Source organism: Procambarus clarkii, chromosome 4, assembly GCF_040958095.1.
Source record: "Procambarus clarkii isolate CNS0578487 chromosome 4, FALCON_Pclarkii_2.0, whole genome shotgun sequence".
In the NCBI taxonomy this organism is placed as follows: Eukaryota; Metazoa; Arthropoda; class Malacostraca; order Decapoda; family Cambaridae; genus Procambarus; species Procambarus clarkii.
This window is the reverse complement of record NC_091153.1, coordinates 8145886-8167219: the sequence shown is the minus strand read 5'-3', so window position 1 is coordinate 8167219 and position 21334 is coordinate 8145886. Positions and strand designations below refer to the sequence as shown.

Genomic DNA, 21334 nt, shown 5'->3' with positions numbered 1-21334 from the left:
GTTACCTAGCAGTAAATAGGTACCTAGGAGTTAGTCAGCTGTCACGGGCTGCTTCCTGGGGGTGGAGGCCTGGTCGAGGACCGGGCCGCGGGGACACTAAAAAGCCCCGAAATCATCTCAAGATAACCTCAAGATAACCGTTCCGGGGCAAGATAGTGATGCAGCTAATCAATCGTCACAAACCGCTTTACACAATACTGCACAGTGCAATGGTGTTTAACCTTGGAAGTGATATTTCCTACCAATATCAACATATAAAGATTTTCAGTAATTTCCATTGGGATTTATATCATTTCAAGCCATTTCCAAGGTCTTATGTGAGGTATATTGAGATCCAATATTACACCAGGGGGACATTTAAGCCTTCGTAGCCCATGGAGATTGTCAGGACCATGTAAGTGTTAGTGTTTAGCCTCACTGATAGTGTTATCAGTGCTCTTAGTGCTAGGGAGTGGCTCCTAGAACAATGAACACTATTGAGACACTAGGGAGTGTCTCCTAGTGTGCTAGGTAGTGTTTCCTAGTGTGCTAGGTAGTGTTTCCTAGTGTTCTAGGCAGTGGGACCTCCCTAGTGTGCTAGGGAATGTTTCTCTTTGTGCTAGGAAGTATGTCACCGAGTGTGCTAGAGAGAGTGTCACTTAGTATGCTAGGGAGTGTTCCCTAGTGTGCTCGAGCAGTATATTAGGTGAGTGGTACTCTAGTGCTTAAAGTCTAGTTCCGGTTCATATTTCACTGCCAAATGGTGCACAAATTAGATGAAATTTTAATCGCTGTGCAAGTCTCATAATCCAGGCTACCTTTCCACCTATTTGAGCACTCGCAAGCACCCTTATACTATCCATAAGTAATCATACAATAACCCTACAAAGTCAAGCCAATTCAGTTACATCAGCATCAAAGGAGACATTTTTCCTGTGTCTTCCTCCGTGAACTAATCAAGGTAAGTGTATTGATTCATGACTCGGCAAGGATCGCTGGATCCAATATCATGACACTTTTGGCCCGTCTGCACTCAGGAGATAAATCAAAGATTAAGATGCAACGTTTAAGGGGGGGGGGTGTTGCAGGTGTGTGGGGGATGGAATATAAGCAAGCCAGCCTGGTAGGGTGTACCATAACTAACTCTGAGCTCTCGTGATGTGTTCACACTTGCGTTACTCCATGCACTACCTTCTATCGTGTTGACCAGACCACACACTAGAAGGTGAAGGGACGACGACGTTTCGGTTCGTCCTGGACCATTCTCAAGTCGATTGTGGACATTCTTCAGCCACGATATTGTGGCTCATCGCCTGCATATGGATACCTTCTATGGTCTTCTCTACTCAGACCATTATCCTAGTAACCCCTCTTCCTTCTGTCATCTCGAACCTCTGGAGACTAACTCCGACGCTCAGGCACTTCAGTCAACTTTTCGGCCTCCCACACTGCTTCCCCACCTCCTTCCCCCCTAATCTTGCCACCCCCCAACCTTGCCACCCCAACCTTGCCACCCCCAACCTTGCCACCCCCCAACCTTGCCACCCCCAACCTTGCCACCCCCCAACGCCACTCCCTCCTTCCCCAACCTAGCAACCATCAACTAAGGCAGCTCAGGGGCTTGCTTTATGTGGCTAATTCCTCCAATATGGCTTATCTGATGGGTTGTCAGATGCTGATCCAACCAGTCAAGAGCTTCAAAGCTTGGAGAACTAATCAATAAACAATATTTGATTAATTATTTGATTATGACCCCAGTTCCCAATCTGTGAACGGCCGCTGTTTCGGTAGGTTAGGTTAGCTTAGGGAAAGGAAGATAAACATAGGATAGGTTAGGATAGGGTAGGTTAGGTTAGGTTTGCTTGGGGAAAATAAGATTAGCATACAATAGGGTTGGGTAGGGTAGGTTGGGTTAGCTTTGGGAAAATTAGATTAGCATAGGATAGGTTAGGGTAGGGTAGGGTAGGTTAGGTAATCCACTGCCTGTAATCCACTCACACATCTTACGCATCTCGTATACTCACTCAAGCTTTACTACGTAGTATACTCAAGCTTCTCTACCTAGTATACTCAAGCTTTACTACCAAGTATACTAATTCAAGCTTCGAACCAAGTATAATCAGTCAAGCTATTGTTCCTAGTATACTCACTTAAGCTTCGTGTAAGGCTAAGTCACTCAAGCTTCGTGTTTGGCTAAGCCACTCAAGCTTCGTGTAAGGCTAAGCCAATCAAGCTTCATGCTAAGCTTGGCCTGTAACACCTTGAGCACCATCCTAATGGTGTGTAAGCTCCTATTAAGGTTTTACACTGGACCTTCTCTTTGATGTCACAGAAATAAATTGTTTTCACAAGGATGCAGACGCCAAAGATATATATACAGCAATATCTATATATATCATGAGTATCTACAAAGGTATACACATATCTATAACAATTTATCAAGACTATCTAACAAGATATATACACAGTAATGTCTATATATTAATAAGAATATTGATACAGATATAGACACCTATAACGATATATCAGGAGTATCTACAAAATATATACTCATCAATAATTATATCTCAAAAGTATCTACAAAGATATACACACCAATAACTATATATCAAAATTAAAAACAGAAATATACTCATTAAAACTTATGTCTTATAAGGGGATTATTAGCATAGTCTCTCCTCATATTTTGTTGTCCTATATTCTCCTTTCATTTTCTCTTCATTTTTAATTAAGATTGAAAGGGGAAAATGCAATTAAAACTCCTTATCCCGAGAAAATATCCAGTGTTTATCCCAAGGTTCAGATGAATGATGTGTTATTTAAACAGACGTCAGTAAACTCTCCCTTACCAGTAATTTATCTGCCGCTGTTTGGCAGATATCAGTTTACCTAAAGCAAGCAGCTTCAGCATCAAGTTTACTGTTCAGTGTTAAGATTGATATGTGTACCATAGTGTACCAGGTGCCCCAGCTGGGTGGGTCTACCTCATGTCCCACATAGATGGGGCATGAGACGTCCATTAATATATATTTTAACACTGAGGAGATCATAAATAATTTTAAAATAAAAATAAAGTCAAGGTTTGATTGCATACGTATTGTAGGCAAAATTGTCTAAAGAATTATTGCTATATAAATCACAAATTAATGCTTACCACACACGAACGACAAGCATTATAATAATTAAAAAAAATATATCCCTTGAGCCTCACCATCAATTAAACTTTCCCGTGGAACTTATACTTTCTCTCCTGGTAGGTTGATTGTCAAAGTTCCACAAAGTGGATGAAAAAATAAATAGCAAAGACCTCATGTAAAAAGGAACACAAAGGGGCATGGTGATTGATCCCCTCTAATGAAGAGAGCTGGAGAAAACCCTGATCAATAGCTCGTGTAATCCTTGTCTGAAAGGGCTACAATGTTCTGGTGAAGTGGGTGGAGAAGGCAAGATGAAGGAACCAACAGAGACAAGAAATGCTGTTGCGAGAATTTATTAGGGCTCTCTGCAGGAGTTTTGTAAGGCAAGCTTGATATATGAGATCAACAGAAGAGCAGCTCCCATTGCATTGCAGGACAATGAGCACTCATAGCACTGAGGGTAAAAGTTACTTATAAGTGAGAACAATATATTGGTGCTGAAGCCATGTCATATATATATATATATATATATATATATATATATATATATATATATATATATATATATATATATATATATATATATAAAGTAGCAGCCGGCAGTTCCCGGGTCTAAGTAGTCCTCAAGCCCCCACCACTTTTTCAAAGCAAATGGGTAACGTCAATGTTTCTCTAATATTTCAAACTGCTAAGCTCCTCCTTCCACTGGTCCACCTACACGTCAATGGTAAAGAATTTTATTATTTTTTATGAGAAAAAAAGGGACTGGGATACAGAAATAGAGATACAAAGATATAGATATACAGAGATACAGATATTGAGATACAGAGATAGTGATATTTACTAATGGTTATCACTAACAAGTAATTTACCTGCTGTATTATTACTTGAGGCTGCATAAACATCTGGTGATTATACTTGACTCATAGCTCTTAGTGCTCCCTATGCAGGGTATTTTCTTTTAGCAATCCCCATGTCAGCATTAGGAACACGACACGAACCATGTTTCCTGAGTATTGGAGTTCCGACACCTTATTGTGACCTCCACACACTAGTGTAACACCTCAGGAGTGACCTCCACACACTAGTGTAACACCTCAGGAGTGACCTCCACACACTAGTGTAACACCTCAGGAGTGACCTCCACACACTAGTGTAACACCTCAGGAGTGACCTCCACACACTAGTGTAACACCTCAGGTGTGACCTCCACACACTAGTGTAACACCTCAGGAGTGACCTCCACACACTAGTGTAACACCTCAGGAGTGACCTCCACACACTAGTGTAACACCTCAGGAGTGACCTCCACACACTAGTGTAACACCTCAGGAGTGACCTCCACACACTAGTGTAACACCTCAGGAGTGACCTCCACACACTAGTGTAACACCTCAGGAGTGACCTCCACACACTAGTGTAACACCTCAGGTGTGACCTCCACACACTAGTGTAACACCTCAGGAGTGACCTCCACACACTAGTGTAACACCTCAGGAGTGACCTCCACACCTCAAGTTGATCTCTATACCTATGTGTAACCTACACACCTCCATGCATTTGAGTAACACTGCAACATGACCTGACCTTAAGGTGACCTCTACATAGGGTAACTGTCAAGGGTGATCTACACACACTTTTTAGGGTGACGTTAAAACATTTATCTTCCTTTTGATTGCGATATAATTGTATCGAAATTAAAACTAGATGAACATTAATAATTTACCTTTCATTTCCTAGTTTAATATTTTATCTTTAATTATTAATAAAACTATATCAATGAAAGAATTAGCATCATTCAATGCTAAACTTGGTAAGAAATACAAAAAAAATTATTTAATATATGTATTTAGATTCAGATGAGTAAGAGAAAGCAGTATAAAACTTGTTTATAGTGCAGAGTGGGTTGAGTTATGGAACTGGGTGGGTGGAGGCATGGTACTGAGTGTGGGAAGTGGGTGGAGACATGGTATTGGGCATAGTGAGTGGGTGGAGACATGGTACTGAGCGCGGAGAGTGGGTGGAGGCATGGTATTGAGCGTGGAGAGTGGGTGGAGACATGGTACTGAGCGTGGGGAGTGGGTGGAGGCATGACATTGAGCGTGGAGAGTGGGTGGAGACATGGTATTGAGCATGGGGAGTGGGTGGAGGCATGATATTGAGCGTGGGGAGTGGGTGGAGGCATGATATTGAGCATGGGGAGTGGGTGGAGGCATGATATTGAGCGTAGGGAGTGGGTGGAGGCATGGAGAGTGGGTGGAGGCATGGGGAGTTGGTGGAGACCTGGTATTGAGAGAGTGGAGCGTGCTACAGGCATGGTGTACGAAGCACAACCCGGGATTTATCGACCGTTCGCCACGGTCTGAAAAAACCAGGACCGTTTCCCCATTTTCTCAGGCATACTCCTGGGATTGGCGCTTGACGTGGAGAACTCGTGCCTCTGAAGGGTCCAGTGTAGCTGTTCAGCTCAATGCACCAGCTGAGTCAGGAGGTCTTTGTGTCTCAGAGTCGTGTCACAAAGGAGAGGCACTCGCATAGAAGCAATTTTTAATTACATTTTCAGGACACATTTTGTTATGAATTTGTTGGAGGGTTTAATAAGTATGAATGGGGGAAGGTGTATTAGTATGAATGAGGCAGGTTTATCGTTGTGAATGAAGTATATATGTATTATTAAGTGGTGGTAGTGTATGGTGGATAATTGAAGCAGGTATATCGTAGTGAGTATACAGGTAAATTGTTGGTGAATTAAACGGGTATATCGTATTGAAATGATTAGTTATAGAGGGGTAAATGGAGCTTATATCTCGCCATTTTGGATTAGAGTCGCGTAATTTAGCAGCTATTGTTCTTGAGTGTGGCAGAGTGCGTCCTCTCACCTCTTACCCGAGGTCATCAACACTAATGACTTATTGGAAAAGTGTATGCATTTGGTCCTCATTCTTATACTCGTCTAAAAATGCTTATTAGTACTCCAGAGGCACATTAATCATGCGATAAATATATTTAATATAATATTAAGTAATATTTGTAACTGTGAACACTTTTAACATTCTTGAATTTAAGACAATTTTATTTTATGAATTTTTTGACTGAGAATCTTGAACCTACTGAGAGGTTTAGACTAACTGAGAGGTTTGGACCTACTGAGAGCTCCGTTAAAAAATTTTGAACTTGAAAGTTTAGACTTATTTAGAGGTTTGTATATACTAAAAAGCTCATTCCTGCTTACAAGTTACAAGTTTGGACTTGCGTAATATAGTTGATGACACCGGTAATGCCAGATATAAACACAAATCCATAACATTACCCTGGAAACACAAACCGTAACTGTCTCTATTTTCCGCTTGTTACAACTTGTAATAAAGTTGTTACATCTTGGCTTAACGTGTTTATGACGTATTAGAACGTTGTTACAACTTGCTATATTGGTTGTTATAACTGGTTAGGAGGTGTTAAAACTTGTTCGAACGTTGTACCAACGTCGTAGTTTCGGTGTGTGTTTGGCGGGTAGTCTCTAATAAACTAATAATTTTACGCATTTAAAATTCAATTATCAAATCAAATAAGCGACGTTTCTGAACTAACAAAGAAAATATTAGTTATTAAATTCAGAATACCAAAATTTCTAAATAATGATATTGGAAATATTTTATTTAGAATGAAAAGTAACGCTGTGATTCCCATTTATAATACCCGAAGGACATAGAGAATGACTGATTAAAAGCAAATGTTTAATGGGTGCTGTAGCACAGTGGACTGCGTTCTCGAATCACCCAGGATTAATCCCTGGGCAGGTTATCTTGAGATGATTTCGGGGCTTTTTAGTGTCCCCGCGGCCCGGTCCTCGACCAGGCCTCCACCCCCAGGAAGCAGCCCGTGACAGCTGACTAACACCCAGGTACCTATTTTACTGCTAGGTAACAGGGGCATAGGGTGAAAGAAACTCTGCCCATTGTTTCTCGCCAGCGCCTGGGATCGAACCCAGGACCACAAGATCACAAGTCCAGCGTGCTGTCCGCTCGGCCGACCGGCTCCCTTAGGCAAGGTAGCAAGGTAGATACTGCTGATCAGTCTTTTACCTAAACTTTGTTTCATATAACTAAAAAAATAATTAAGGATTTGACCTATATGTACAATACTATATGTACTTCATAGCCTTTTTATACCTTTTTTTTTATTTATGTTTTAACATTTCTTACTTAGTTTAATCAAATTTTCTTGACAGACTGCCCCATTCATAATTTTTTTGCATATAGCCTATGTTCTTTTCCAATAAGGTTCTTCAAACGTACTCTTACCTGGATGACAAATCCTGATAACAAGCCACAGTAACGTAGCTGAAAATTAGACACCCAACCCAGTAATCTGGAAATATAAATAAAATATAAAATATTACTGCCCGAAACGCTTTGCGTAATAGTGGCTTTAGGCATTGTATGTACTAGCTCTATTTATTAATCCAACAAACTTTGTAAAATCTCTTGTATGTATGTACCTTACCTAAATAAACATTTATTTATTTATTTATTTATTTATTTATTTATTTATTTATTTATAAGACATGAAACCTTGATAATAGTTCAGCATGGATCGAAATGTTGTCACTTTCTATAATTCCAGAATAGTGGGTTGGGTGTAAACAAATTCTGACTATAAATATTACCTATATATCTCTCTACAAGAGATTGTTTACAATAAAAGTGGCATGGAACCGATGGCTTCATATTAATTGCCGCGTTTAACCGGCTACAAACAATTGTAATATTAGTCGACCAGGCAAAAGAATTTCATTACCTTCCATAATTGTTTAATCTGTTTGCTTCCCCGATACTGAACTTTACCTCCGAGAGACATGCTGATAGTATTAATGAATTAATATGAGTTTGGAAGGACATGAAGAAAAGCTTCTACCATTGAAAACTAATTGTTTTATGCTAGGAATTCCTAGAACCCAATACTGACACTAGCTGCTACCTCTAACAAAGCCCTAGATCCTGCTGCTAGGAAGAGTGTACACAGGATCGGACTTTTAATCTTTGAGATTACTATACATACAGGCTAGATGAATAATATGTGTCTGAATAGCGAAGCGATAAGAGCAAGATAATGATGATTAAAGTTAATTAGTAATTATGGGATAAGGGATCGGTGAGTGTCATTTGAGAGAGGTGTGGATGATAGGAGTAGGTGGTGAGGGTTCGAGTGATAGGATAGGTGTAGGGAGGCTGGGATAGATTAAGCAAAGGGGAGGTTAGGTGTGTGTTTGATTGTTCTCGTCTACACCAACATGAACAACACCCCATAGTATGAACAAACTCTCCATAGCATGAACAAACTCTCCATAGCATGAACAAACTCTCCATAGCATGAACAAACTCTCTGAGTTGTTTGTTCACAGAGACGTCTCTGACAGCCCCGCTCCTGTGCCAGGTAAGTTACGGGCTCACCATAGTCCGTGCTACTAAGAACTTGCTCTGAGTAGCTGAATCTATAACAACAACAACATGTTTGTTCACCCTGCCACTTGTATCCTGGGTACAGGTGGGATATACTCGTCTCCAATCAGCAGATCGCTAAGTAATAGTCCTGTTAATGACATCTGGCCTGTGAGTAGGTAGACTCTCTAAGAATCTATAAGAATGCAGGCGATGAGTCACAATAACGTGGCAGAAGTATGTTGACGAGACCACACACTAAAAGTTGAAGGGACGACGACGTTTCGGTCCGTCCTGGACCATTCTCAAGTCGATTGTGTGATCACAATCAAGTCGATCACACAATCGACTTGAGAATGGTCCAGGACGGACCGAAACGTCGTCGTCCCTTCAACTTTTAGTGTGTGGTCTGGTCAACAATCTATAAGAATCTATAATCTATATATATGACTAATCGTGACTACCTAACTTAAACAATGTGGAGTTTAGACTACCACGCATATGTATTAAGTCTCTTAGAGCCGGATAAATGAACGGTCTCAAAAGTAGTGGTTCAAATGTTCTTAATTTACTGTGATAAGGACTGTGAAAATCCTTTACTCATTTGTCGCTTCCATCCTGAATTGTTATAGATCTATCTTGAGATGATTTCGGGGCTTATCGTCCCTGCGGCCCGGTCCTCGACCAGGCCTTTTTTGTTATACATAATAATAATAATAATAATAATAATTTTTATTTAGGCAAAGGTACATACATAAAGAGATTTTACAAAGTTTGTTGGCTTTATAGATAAGAGCTAGTACATACAATGCCTAAAGCCACTATTACGCAAAGCGTTTCGGGCATCAACATCACCAGAAAGCAGCCCGTAGCAGCTATCTAACTCCCAGGTACCGATTTACTGCTAGATGAACAAGCGCATCGGGATGAAAGAAACTCCGCCCTATTTGTTTCCGCCCCCCCACCGGGGAATCGAACCCGGAATCTCAGGACTACGAATCCCGAGCGCTGTCAACTCAGCTGTCAGGCCCCTATATACCAAGACGAATTCTACCAACTCTAACATTTTCACCCTCAGCCGCTTCTTTCTTCGTCTATAACGAATGAAGTTGCCGACTGAAGGTGACGACTTTCGCCTTCAGCGAAAGAAATCACTGATATATTAACCACAAATAAGGTTAACTTGACTTTCTAATTTTTGTTAGCGTTTCATTCTCGTTATACTTCATTCATGTAAAGGTTAAGGAAGTCAAGGTTAAATTGACTTCCTTCACATAGATTTTTGTTAGCTTTCATTCTCGTTTATACTTCATTCTTGTAATGTTTGACACTATGAGAGGCTTGAGGGCTTCACAGCGATATTTGATGATCAACGTTGCTGTTAAGGTCAGCCTGGAGCATTGGCTTACTCGAGCATTAGAGGAGTATTCTCATCGTTTAATAACTTAGAGTCCATTAATCATAAGAAGGTAATGAACTTCACATAGTTATATATTATGGTTCTTTAATGAGTTTCTAATACCTTATAACAGGTATCATTCATCCCGCTTGCAATACCTGCAGTGTCTTGGTTTCCTCCTGCAGTGTCTTGGCTTCCTCCTGCAGTGCCTGAAGTGTTTTGGCTTCCTCCTGCAGTGCCTGAAGTGTCTTGACTTCCTCTTACAGTGCCTGAAGTGTCTTGACTTCCTACTGCAGTGCCTGCAGTGTCTTGACTTCCTTCTGCAGTGCCTGAAGGGTCTTGACTTCCTCCTGCAGTGCCTGAAGTGTCTTGACTTCCTCCTGCAGTGCCTGCAGTGTCTTGACTTCCTCCTGCAGTACCTGAAGGGTCTTGACTTCATCCTGCTGTGCCTGAAAAGTCTTGACTACCTCCAACAGCGCCTGAAGTGTCTTGCTTCCTCCTGCAGTGCCTGAAGTTTCTTGGCTTCCTCCTACAGTGCCTGAAGTGTCTTGACTCCCTCCTGCAGTGTCTGCAGTGTCTTGAGGAAGCCAAAATGCAATGATAAAAATATAGAGCTCAATGGAAAAATACTTTTTTATCGACTAGTGACGAAGAAGTTATTAATAATAACAATAAAATGCAGATAAAACAAATAATAATAATATTAATAATAATAATAATAATAATTCAAAGAGAGTAATCAGGATTCGAACCGTTGACGGTGGAGGTTCCCAAGCACACGCGCTAGCCACTACACCACGACATGCATGTCATGGTCTAGTGGCTAGAAACGTGTACGTGGGAACTCCCATCGTCATGGGTTCGATCCCTCATCACTGCTCTTGCGGATTTTCTCAATAATAATAATAATAAATCCGGTTTCGATCCTCAGGGAAGGGAAGGGGAACTCTCAGGGGGAAAGCGCCAGGCCCTTACGACTATATAGCACTGGGAAGGAGTCAGGATTAGGATTTGGGATGGGACGGTGGGAAAGGAATGGTGGCTAGACCGCTTGGACGGTCGGGGATTGAACGCCGACCTGCATGAAGCGAGACTATCGCTCTACCGTCCAGGCCAAGTTCTTTCACTCATCCTCAGGGAAGGATGAATGGAAGAACTTCTCCAGCACTGCCGTCAAAGGATTTTTGTTACGTGTTTGTTTGTTTGTGTGTGTGTGTGTGTGTGTGTGTGTGTGTGTGTGTGTGTGTGTGTGTGTGTGTGTGTGTGTTTACGTGTGTGTGTGTGTGTGTGTGTGTGTGTGTGTGTGTGTGTGTGTTTACGTGTGTGTGTGTGTGTGTGTGTGTGTGTGTGTGTGTGTGTGTGTGTGTTTACGTGTGTGTGTGTGTGTGTGTGTGTGTGTGTGTGTGTGTGTGTGTGTGTGTGTGTGTGTGTGTGTGTGTGTGTGTGTGTGTGTGTGTGTGTGTGTGTGTGTGTGTGTGTGTGTGTGTGTGTGTGTGTGTGTGTGTGTGTGTGTGTGTGTGTGTGTTTACGTGTGTGTGTGTGTGTGTGTGTGTGTGTGTGTGTGTGTGTGTGTGTGTGTGTGTGTGTGTGTGTGTGTGTGTGTGTGTGTGTGTGTGTGTGTGTATGTGTGTGTGTGTGTGTGTGTGTATGTGTGTGTGTGTGTGTGTGTGTGTGTGTGTGTGTGCTCACCTAATTGTGCTCACCTAATTGGGCTTGCGGGGGTTGAGCTCTGGCTCTTTGGTCCCGCCTCTCAACCGTCAATCAACTGGTGTACAGATTCCTGAGCCTATTGGGCTCTATCATATCTACATTTGAAACTGTGAATGGAGTCAGCCTCCACCACATCACTTCCTAATGCATTCCATTTGCTAACTACTCTGACACTGAAAAAGTTCTTTCTAACGTCTCTGTGGCTCATTTGGGTACTCAGCTTCCACCTGTGTCCCCTTGTTCGCGTCCCACCAGTGTTGAAAAGTTCATCCTTGTTTACCCGGTCGATTCCCCTGAGGATTTTGTAGGTTGTGATCATGTCCCCCCTTACTCTTCTGTCTTCCAGTGTCGTGAGGTGCATTTCCCGTAGCCTTTCCTCATAACTCATGCCTCTTAGTTCTGGGACTAGTCTAGTAGCATACCTTTGGACTTTTTCCAGCTTCGTCTTGTGCTTGACAAGGTACGGGCTCCATGCTGGGGCCGCATACTCCAGGATTGGTCTTACATATGTGGTGTACAAGATTCTGAATGATGTGTGTGTGTGTGTGTGTGTGTGTGTGTGTGTGTGTGTGTGTGTACTCACCTAGTTGTGTCTGCAGGATCGAGCATTGACTCTTGGATCCCGCCTTTCGAGCATCGGTTGTTTACAGCAATGACTCCTGTCCCATTTCCCTATCATACCTGGTTTTAAAATTATGAATAGTATTCGCTTCCACAACCTGTTCCTGAAGTGCATTCCATTTTCCCACTACTCTCACGCTAAAAGAAAACTTCCTAACATCTCTGTGACTCATCTGAGTTTCAAGCTTCCATCCATGTCCCCTCGTTCTGTTACTATTCCGTGTGAACATTTCGTCTATGTCCACTCTGTCAATCCCTCTGAGTATCTTATACGTTCCTATCATGTCCCCCCTCTCCCTTCTTCTTTCTAGTGTCGTAAGGCACAGTTCCCTCAGGCGCTCCTCATACCCCATCCCTCGTAGCTCTGGGACGAGTCTCGTTGCAAACCTCTGAACCTTTTCCAGTTTCATTATATGCTTCTTCAGATGGGGACTCCATGATGAGGCGGCATACTCTAAGACTGGCCTCACGTAGGCAGTGTAAAGCGCCCTAAATGCCTCCTTACTTAGGTTTCTGAATGATGTTCTGACTTTTGCCAGTGTAGAGTACGCTGCTGTCGTTATCCTATTTATATGTGCCTCAGGAGATAGATTAGGTGTTACGTCCACCCCCAGGTCTCTTTCACGCGTCGTCACAGGTAGGCTGTTCCCCTTCATTGTTTACTGTCCCTTTGGTCTCCTATCTCCTAGTCCCATTTCCATAACTTTACATTTGCTCGTGTTGAATTCCAGGAGCCATTTCTCTGATCTGATGTGTGTGTTTACGTGTGCGTGTGTGTGTGTGTGTGTGTGTGTGTGTGTGTGTGTGTGTGTGTGTGTACTCACCTATTACTGCCTGCAGGATCGAGTTCTAGCTCTAGGACCCTGCTTTAACCACCTTTAACCCTCGCTATACCTCCTTCAATCCATGTTTCTCTCTGTCTCTCACTCTGCACTTCCTCCTTCCCTTCCTCACTTCCTCTTTCTCTCCCTCCCGCCCTCTTACACTTCCTTTTTGCCTTTTTCCCTTCCCCCTCTCATCCTGCTCTACTACCAGCCTTCCAAATCACAAATACTCCTCCTCTGTTCCTCCTTTCTTACCTACTTCCCTCCCTACATCCTTCTTTACCTTCATTTATTCCTCCCTTTCTCCCTTCCTCTCCGCTGACCCAAAAATATATATATATATAAATATATATATATATATATATATATATATATATATATATATATATATATATATATATATATACATATAAATATATATATATATATATATATATATATATATATATATATATATATATATATATATATATATATATATATATATATATATATTAGTAAAAGTATAGGAATGTGGTTTAAAAAAAATCTAGTTTGTTTAAAAGAAAAAAGAAATCAGAAGTAATTAAAAAAAACTTGGGATGTTTTTTAGGGTTTTTTAAGTGTCTTTGGTAAGGTTAAAAACCCATGCGACCTGTGTTATCCATAGGTATAATTCTCCCCTCTCCCTTTTCCCCTTTTTTATGGCATCATAATTATTATTTATTGTTTTATTATTATTATTATATTTTAGAGACTAGTACTCCACTTTTTCTGTATAGTTATATTAAACAACTTAGGGACTCTATATTCTATACTTTATCTATCAATATTTCTATTTAACTTGCGTGCTATTAACCATGCAAGGCTTTTAAATTGTCGATATGTCAGTGTAGTTTTGTAACCAGGCTGTTGTGAAAATGCGTATTTCGAGTGGCATGAGCGTCGAAATTGGTATTTGAACTGTTATTAATAATTGGTATTATTATTTTTGAATTGGTAATATTATTACTGTATACGCGACTAATTGGATACACGTGTATTTCTCGGTCATGTGTTTCAGGTTCTGTAATTGGCGTTTAGACAGTTTGGCTCGGCAACTGTCTGATCGAGATGGTGTGAGTGATTGCATCTCATCCACCCAGATTGATGAGTGTGGTTGACTCTCCTCCTCAGTGTTTGGTGCCATTGATCATCAATTTGGTATGATGGATTTTGATTTAATGTTGGCCTTAAGACTTAGCAAGAACTGATGGGTTACAACATCATAAAAATCTACTAATCTACCAGCAAATGATTGTATATACTGAATATTGTCCAAGACTAAATTAAGTTCAGAAGCATATATATATATATATATATATATATATATATATATATATATATATATATATATATATATATATATATATATATATATATATATATATATATATATATATATCCCGACATGCATATATAAATCCCCATGAATATATACATTGTATGGCGGTTTAGATAAAATAAGGCCAGTTTATATTTATTAATTGAAATTATTAACATATAGTGCTTTTTGACGTAAAATTCATTTCAAGACTTCTTTTAGAACTCTCAGACGTGAGAATTCTGCCAATAGTGATCTCTGGAATACACAGTGAGGATCACGTCTTAACAACTCTAAGATATAGACAATTATGAATAAGTTTATGGATGGGAGGAAAGGGCTGCCATACATAACCTTCCATGCATAACCTCCCATACATAACCTCTCAAGGTTATGTATGGGAGGAATGGGCTGTGAGGAACCATTATAGGGAGTCTAACTCTTCAACAAGTCTCAAGAATAGATTAGATGGGTTTATGAGTGAGTTGAAATTATGTAAATGAGCCCCCCCCCCCCCCTCCTCACCCCCATCTTTCCCTAATGAGGTCAACAGGCCTCTGGCGAGTGTCACGGTCATCACAATTTTTTACGTTCTCACGATTTTATGAAAAAAATTATGTGGTAAAAATAATTTTCAATTAAATTCTGTATTTTTTTTAATTGTTATTTTCTGAATTATATTAGAGATATTCTCAAACTTTCACTGCAGTTAGTTTCATGTTAATAACTATATGATTCGCAGAATTCTTATTTATTTATGAAGTAATTGGTAGTCTCAAACTTTTTTAAACTTTCTTCATGTAATCTGTCCATTTATTTGTGTAAGTTTCTTGCATACTAGTTACATATTTCCTTTGAGAGCGGAAAGCTTGATAATCCGAAGAGAATCTTAAGTACTTACCTAGTTATGCTTGCGGGGGTTGAGCTTCGGCTCTTTAGTCCCCGCCTCTCAACCCACAATCTACTGGTGTACAGATTCCTGAACTAAATGTAAACACTGCCATGTGTATTCTGCTGCACCTCGTACATACTTGACCTGTAAACTGCTTTGAACTGTGTGTAGACATCAAGTATTCTTGCTGTTGGCTCAGTAAGCTATTGTCGTGCCATTAATAACCCTTCGGATCGTGGAAGCCTTCAAGCCAAACACCAACAGAAACCCGCACCATGTATTCTGCGTTTACCAATTCGTATCATTTCCGTCTGGGGGACCACTGGCTATTATACCCCGAGCCTCACGTTCCTGCAGGCCGGGGCTGGACACCAGGGGGGGAGGGGGGGCTGGACAAGTCATCGACACACGTCAGGTCTCGGGCAGTGGTCATATCCGCCTGGGAAAGCCTTAGGGGCTGCGTCTTGCGCCCTCAACCTGTAACTTCTGAGAAAATGTATTTCGTGCAATGTACCTCAATACAGTTGTTGACCTTTGTGCCCTACTGCTGTCAAAGCCTGTATCATTATAAAACATCATATTTTGGCCGTTTCGGGGGGATTTATACGTTAAAATGAGATGTACTATTGGAGAGTAGAGATTGATCTTAGCCAGCCACCTAACCTAATCAACCAATTTGTAGAAAACGTTGATTTTCGTTTCTAAGAGACCCTTGAGTCAAGGTAGTGATGTGACAGCGAGAAAGGGGAGACCCGATGAATCTCGCTGACCACATAATATTGGCCGCACCGGGGTCCTCGGCGCCCAATAGTTGCACCTGAACCTCTTCTGCAATACTTGCACCTGAATCTCTCCTACAATCCTTGCAACTCAGCCAGGCTACGGATACTGTAAACACCCTGGAATAGAACTATTTAACACTGTAACGATATATTGCACTGTAAAATATATCTGGAATTAAATTTTTGTCCTCGTTCCAGCAAATGTATTTTAAGTATGGATGACTGATTTGAGTACATGTATGCTAGTGTATTTTCACGAGGTTGACTATACTTTTGTAACGTATGGAAGTCGTGTCTAGCGTATATTCTTCTAATACACAGGAAATGCATGTCCTGTGTTTAGTGCTGTTTTTTCTGGGTTCTGTGTAGCTTATCTTGTGTATGGTTTTTTTTTGGGTCAAATGTAAACTATATATGACGTTGTTTGTTTTAAATGTAGATATGCATCTGTTGTTTATAATGCTGTATCTGGTTTGTTTAATGTTGTATATGTTGTGTATAGTTCTGTATATGTTGTATTTAATCTGTAACTGCAGGGTTTAATGCTGTATCAGTTGTGTTTAATGCTGAATCTGTTTTGTAAAATGCTGTATCTATTGAGTTTATTGTTGCATCTTTTTTGTAAAATGTTGCATAATATTTGATGTGTATAATATTGTATCTGTTGTTAATATTCCAGTTAGCTACAAACGGAATGAATAACTCTGATATAACATACACACAAAAGTTTTCATTACATGTGAAGGTAAATTGGAAATATGATTAACTTTAACTTTCAATGAACTGCATTGAACTGCAATTTGATGATTCGCAATATATATACCTGAGTTTACATTGCATATTTGACTGATTTTAGTTTTGATTTGCTAATAATTTGATTTGATTTGTTAATTTGTTTGTTTAGTTTTGATCTGCACACTCCCTCGTGTAGTGTAACGAAAACTCGTTATATAAAAGAAAAAAATTCTTAAATTATCATTTTAGATTGTCTCTCTTTGTTTTGAAGATATGAACATTCTTTGAAATCAATGATCTATGTCTCCATTCCTTGTTCTCCTAACAATCATTGATATATGCCTCCATTCCTTGTTCTCCTTACAATCATTGATATATGTCTCCATTCCTTGTTCTCCTTACAATCATTGATATATGCCTCCATTCCTTGTTCTCCTTACAATCATTGATATATGTCTCCATTCCTTGTTCTCCTAACAATCATTGATCTATGTCTCCATTCCTTGTTCTCCTTACAATCATTGATATATGTCTCCATTCCTTGTTCTCCTTACAATCATTGATATATGCCTCCATTCCTTGTTCTCCTAACGATCATTGATATATGCCTCCATTCCTTGTTCTCCTTACAATCATTGATATATGCCTCCATTCCTTGTTCTCCTTACAATCATTGATATATGTCTCCATTCCTTGTTCTCCTTACAATCATTGATATATGTCTCCATTCCTTGTTCTCCTTACAATCATTGATATATGCCTCCATTCCTTGTTCTCCTTACAATCATTGATATATGCCTCCATTCCTTGTTCTCCTTACAATCATTGATATATGCCTCCATTCCTTGTTCTCCTTACAATCATTGATATATGCCTCCATTCCTTGTTCTCCTAACAATCAATGATCTATGCCTCCATTCCTTGTTCTCCTAACAATCATTGATATATGCCTCCATTCCTTGTTCTCCTAACAATCATTGATATATGTCTCCATTCCTTGTTCTCCTAACAATCATTGATATATGCCTCCATTCCTTGTTCTCCTAACAATCATTGATATATGTCTCCATTCCTTGTTCTCCTAACAATCATTGATATATGTCTCCATTCCTTGTTCTCCTAACAATCATTGATATATGCCTCCATTCCTTGTTCTCCTTACAATCATTGATATATGCCTCCATTCCTTGTTCTCCTTACAATCATTGATATATGCCTCCATTCCTTGTTCTCCTTACAATCATTGATATATGCCTCCATTCCTTGTTCTCCTAACAATCAATGATCTATGCCTCCATTCCTTGTTCTCCTAACAATCATTGATATATGCCTCCATTCCTTGTTCTCCTAACAATCATTGATATATGTCTCCATTCCTTGTTCTCCTAACAATCATTGATATATGCCTCCATTCCTTGTTCTCCTAACAATCATTGATATATGTCTCCATTCCTTGTTCTCCTAACAATCATTGATATATGTCTCCATTCCTTGTTCTCCTAACAATCATTGATATATGCCTCCATTCCTTGTTCTCCTGACGATTTAATACAGGACATCTTAAATGAGTCCAATGAAAATTGATGTTACAATATCACAGAAGTCAGTAACCAATTTTAAAACGTTAATCAGTATTTACATGAATGTTTCTGGAGCTAAATTTGAGCCTTTGAAAAAGTAATCTATATAAAATAAATTTATTCAAAATTTACTAAAATTATAACTAACATCACTTCGGTGTATACTCATAAATTAATAATACCTCATAAATATTGTGAAGAGTATTACAAAGTTTAACAAAGTTTATGATCCTGGGTAGAGAGGGTCATTTTCCTAATTGCTTATATCTTAAAAATATAGAAAATGGCTATAATTCTTCTCAGACTTTACTTTGTCTTAGACTGCTTAAGGAAGACATCTTAAAGGTACCTGAAGAATACATATGTTTCATCTAGAGTTGTGGCACATTAGTTTATAAGTTACTAACCTTCAGGAACCTTCAAAACTTGTCTAAACTACCTTAGACAAAGGTCAAAGCAAAGTTTGGTGGAAATAATAGCAATTTAATATACTTTGGATGGATGGTCAGTCAGTAAAGTAACACTTAATGAGCAGGAAGAAACTTTTGTTTACACCGTGTCATATTTTCATGAGAACATTTGTTTACAAATGTGTTGGGAACTTTAATTACATGTGAAGTGCATCATCCAGTGAGCAATAGAGGGAGACAGTGCTTAAGTGGAGAGTCAACACTCAGTTATGCAGCACTTTTGTAAGATTACTGAAGCAATTAGTTATAAGATTACTGAAGCAACTAATCGTAAGATTAATGAAGCAACTAATCGTAAGATTACTGAAGCAACTAATCGTAAGATTACTGAAGCAACTAATCGTAAGATTACTGAAGCAATTAGTCGTAAGATTACTGAAGCAATTAGTCGTAAGATTACTGAAGCAACTAGTCGTAAGATTACTGAAGCAATTAGTCGTAAGATTACTGAAGCAATTAGTCATAAGATTACTGAAGCAATTAGTCGTAAGATTACTGAAGCAATTAGTCATAAGATTACTGAAGCAATTAGTCATAAGATTACTGAAGCAATTAGTCATAAGATTACTGAAGCAATTAGTCGTAAGATTACTGAAGCAATTAGTCGTAAGATTACTGAAGCAATTAGTCATAAGATTACTGAAGCAATTAGTCGTAAGATTACTGAAGCAATTGACAAAACACTTTAACATTGCAGATCACGACCCTGTAGGCCACGACCCCGCAGGTCATGACCCTGCAGGGTGCAGCCGTTGTGTAAAAAATAAATCCAAAATTTTCTAGCATATTATTATTATTATTATTATTATTATTATTGTTGTTGTTGTTTATATAATTAGGCCTAGGTTGATCATATTTAAAACGTTCATCAATTTCATCAATTTTAACATACTGTGAATTAAACAAATGCTCGTCTATCACAATGCATTTGAATTTGTATGTTTTTCTTAGGCATTGGTTTGGGTTTGGGCTTTGGTTCAGGTGGCAAGTATTGGTATTTGTTGTATATACTGAAGCCTTTATGGTGAGATTCGAACGTAGAAAGGCAGTAAAGCAATGTTGTAGAAATGTTCGAAAGTCATCAGTCGTGAGTCATGTGTAAACAGATTTCAATTCATAAACACGGAGTTTGGCTGCTGAAGGGACTGGAACTATCAGGAGAAATCGCCAAGTCATCACGACTATATAGCACTTGGAAGGGGTCAGGATAAGGATTTGGGATGAGACGGGGAGTTAGGAATGGTGCCCAACCACTCGGACAGTCGGGGATTGAACGCCGACCTGCATGGCTGGTCGGCTTTATTCACCTTGACTGTTGAATAAACGAGTATCTGGCCAGTGTTTACGAGGACGGGCTGTGCCAAGTCGTGTAAAATGTTTTTTTAACGACTTTTACACGTAAAAATATTTTTCATTCATGAATGAAGTAGGAGGCGTCTGCTGCTTTAACGATCAGTTAGCCAATGGTTTAGTGATGGGCTGTTTAGAAGGAGGTTGTTCCAAGATGCGCCCTTCTCAAGACTGCGTGTGAGAAAACACTTCCAGAGATAAGACTCCAACAGTATCGAGCACAATTGATAAGCAACAGAGGCAGAACAATTGATCAGCAACAGTAGCAGAACAATTGATCAGCAACAGAGTCAGAACAACGGATCAGCAACAGAGTCAGAACAACGGATCAGCAACAGAGTCAGAACAACGGATCAGCAACAGAGTCAGAACAACGGATCAGCAACAGAGGGAGAACAACGGATCAGCAACAGAAGCAGAACAACGGATCAGCAACAGAGGGAGAACAACGGATCAGCAACAGAGGCAGAATAGCGGATCAGCAACAAAGGCAGAACAACGGATCAGCAACAGAGTCAGAACAACGGATCAGCAACAGAGTCAGAACAACGGATCAGCAACAGAGTCAGAACAACGGATCAGCAACAGAGGGAGAACAACGGATCAGCAACAGAGGGAGAACAAAGGATCAGCAACAGAGGCAGAATAGCGGATTAGCAACAGAGGCAGAACAACGGATCAGCAACAGAGACAGAATTCAGGGGTCAACATTCACCAAGCAATTTACGAAACATCTACATCTTTCTTTAATTATAGACGCTTTATTTACATTTATTATACGAGCCTAAAAACTTTACAACCTAAGGTAATTATTATTATAAGACTTCATAGTGTTTCGGAGTTCATAAACTGTTCAATAAATATAAACTAAATCACTATGACTGGATAAAGATGAACAGGTTTCGTCATTGAGTAAATCCTCCGATTAATCCTAGTCTTATAGCTAAAGTTGGCATGATTTGTCAGTAATTTATATTATATATGTGACAAGAGAAGCATTCTAAGAGAATCAGCTCCAGGAATTTAGAAAGTGAGTGATGGACTTTGAGAGAACATCTTCGAACACGGCTACCCA

At 39.7% G+C, this 21334-nt stretch overlaps 2 protein-coding genes across 2 annotated transcripts in view; one reads left to right on the top strand and one right to left on the bottom strand.

Annotated features, from left to right (window-relative positions):
• Positions 1-21334, bottom strand: part of LOC123751393 (dopamine receptor 2) — a 251635-nt gene that overhangs the window by 194904 nt on the left and 35397 nt on the right. The window lies entirely within an intron of this gene.
• On the top strand, positions 19119-20908 carry LOC138370578 (fap1 adhesin-like). The gene is made up of 2 exons (XM_069334970.1): positions 19119-19563; positions 20517-20908. The coding sequence occupies exons 1-2, from the start codon at positions 19119-19121 to the stop codon at positions 20906-20908; spliced, it is 837 nt and encodes a 278-aa protein (XP_069191071.1).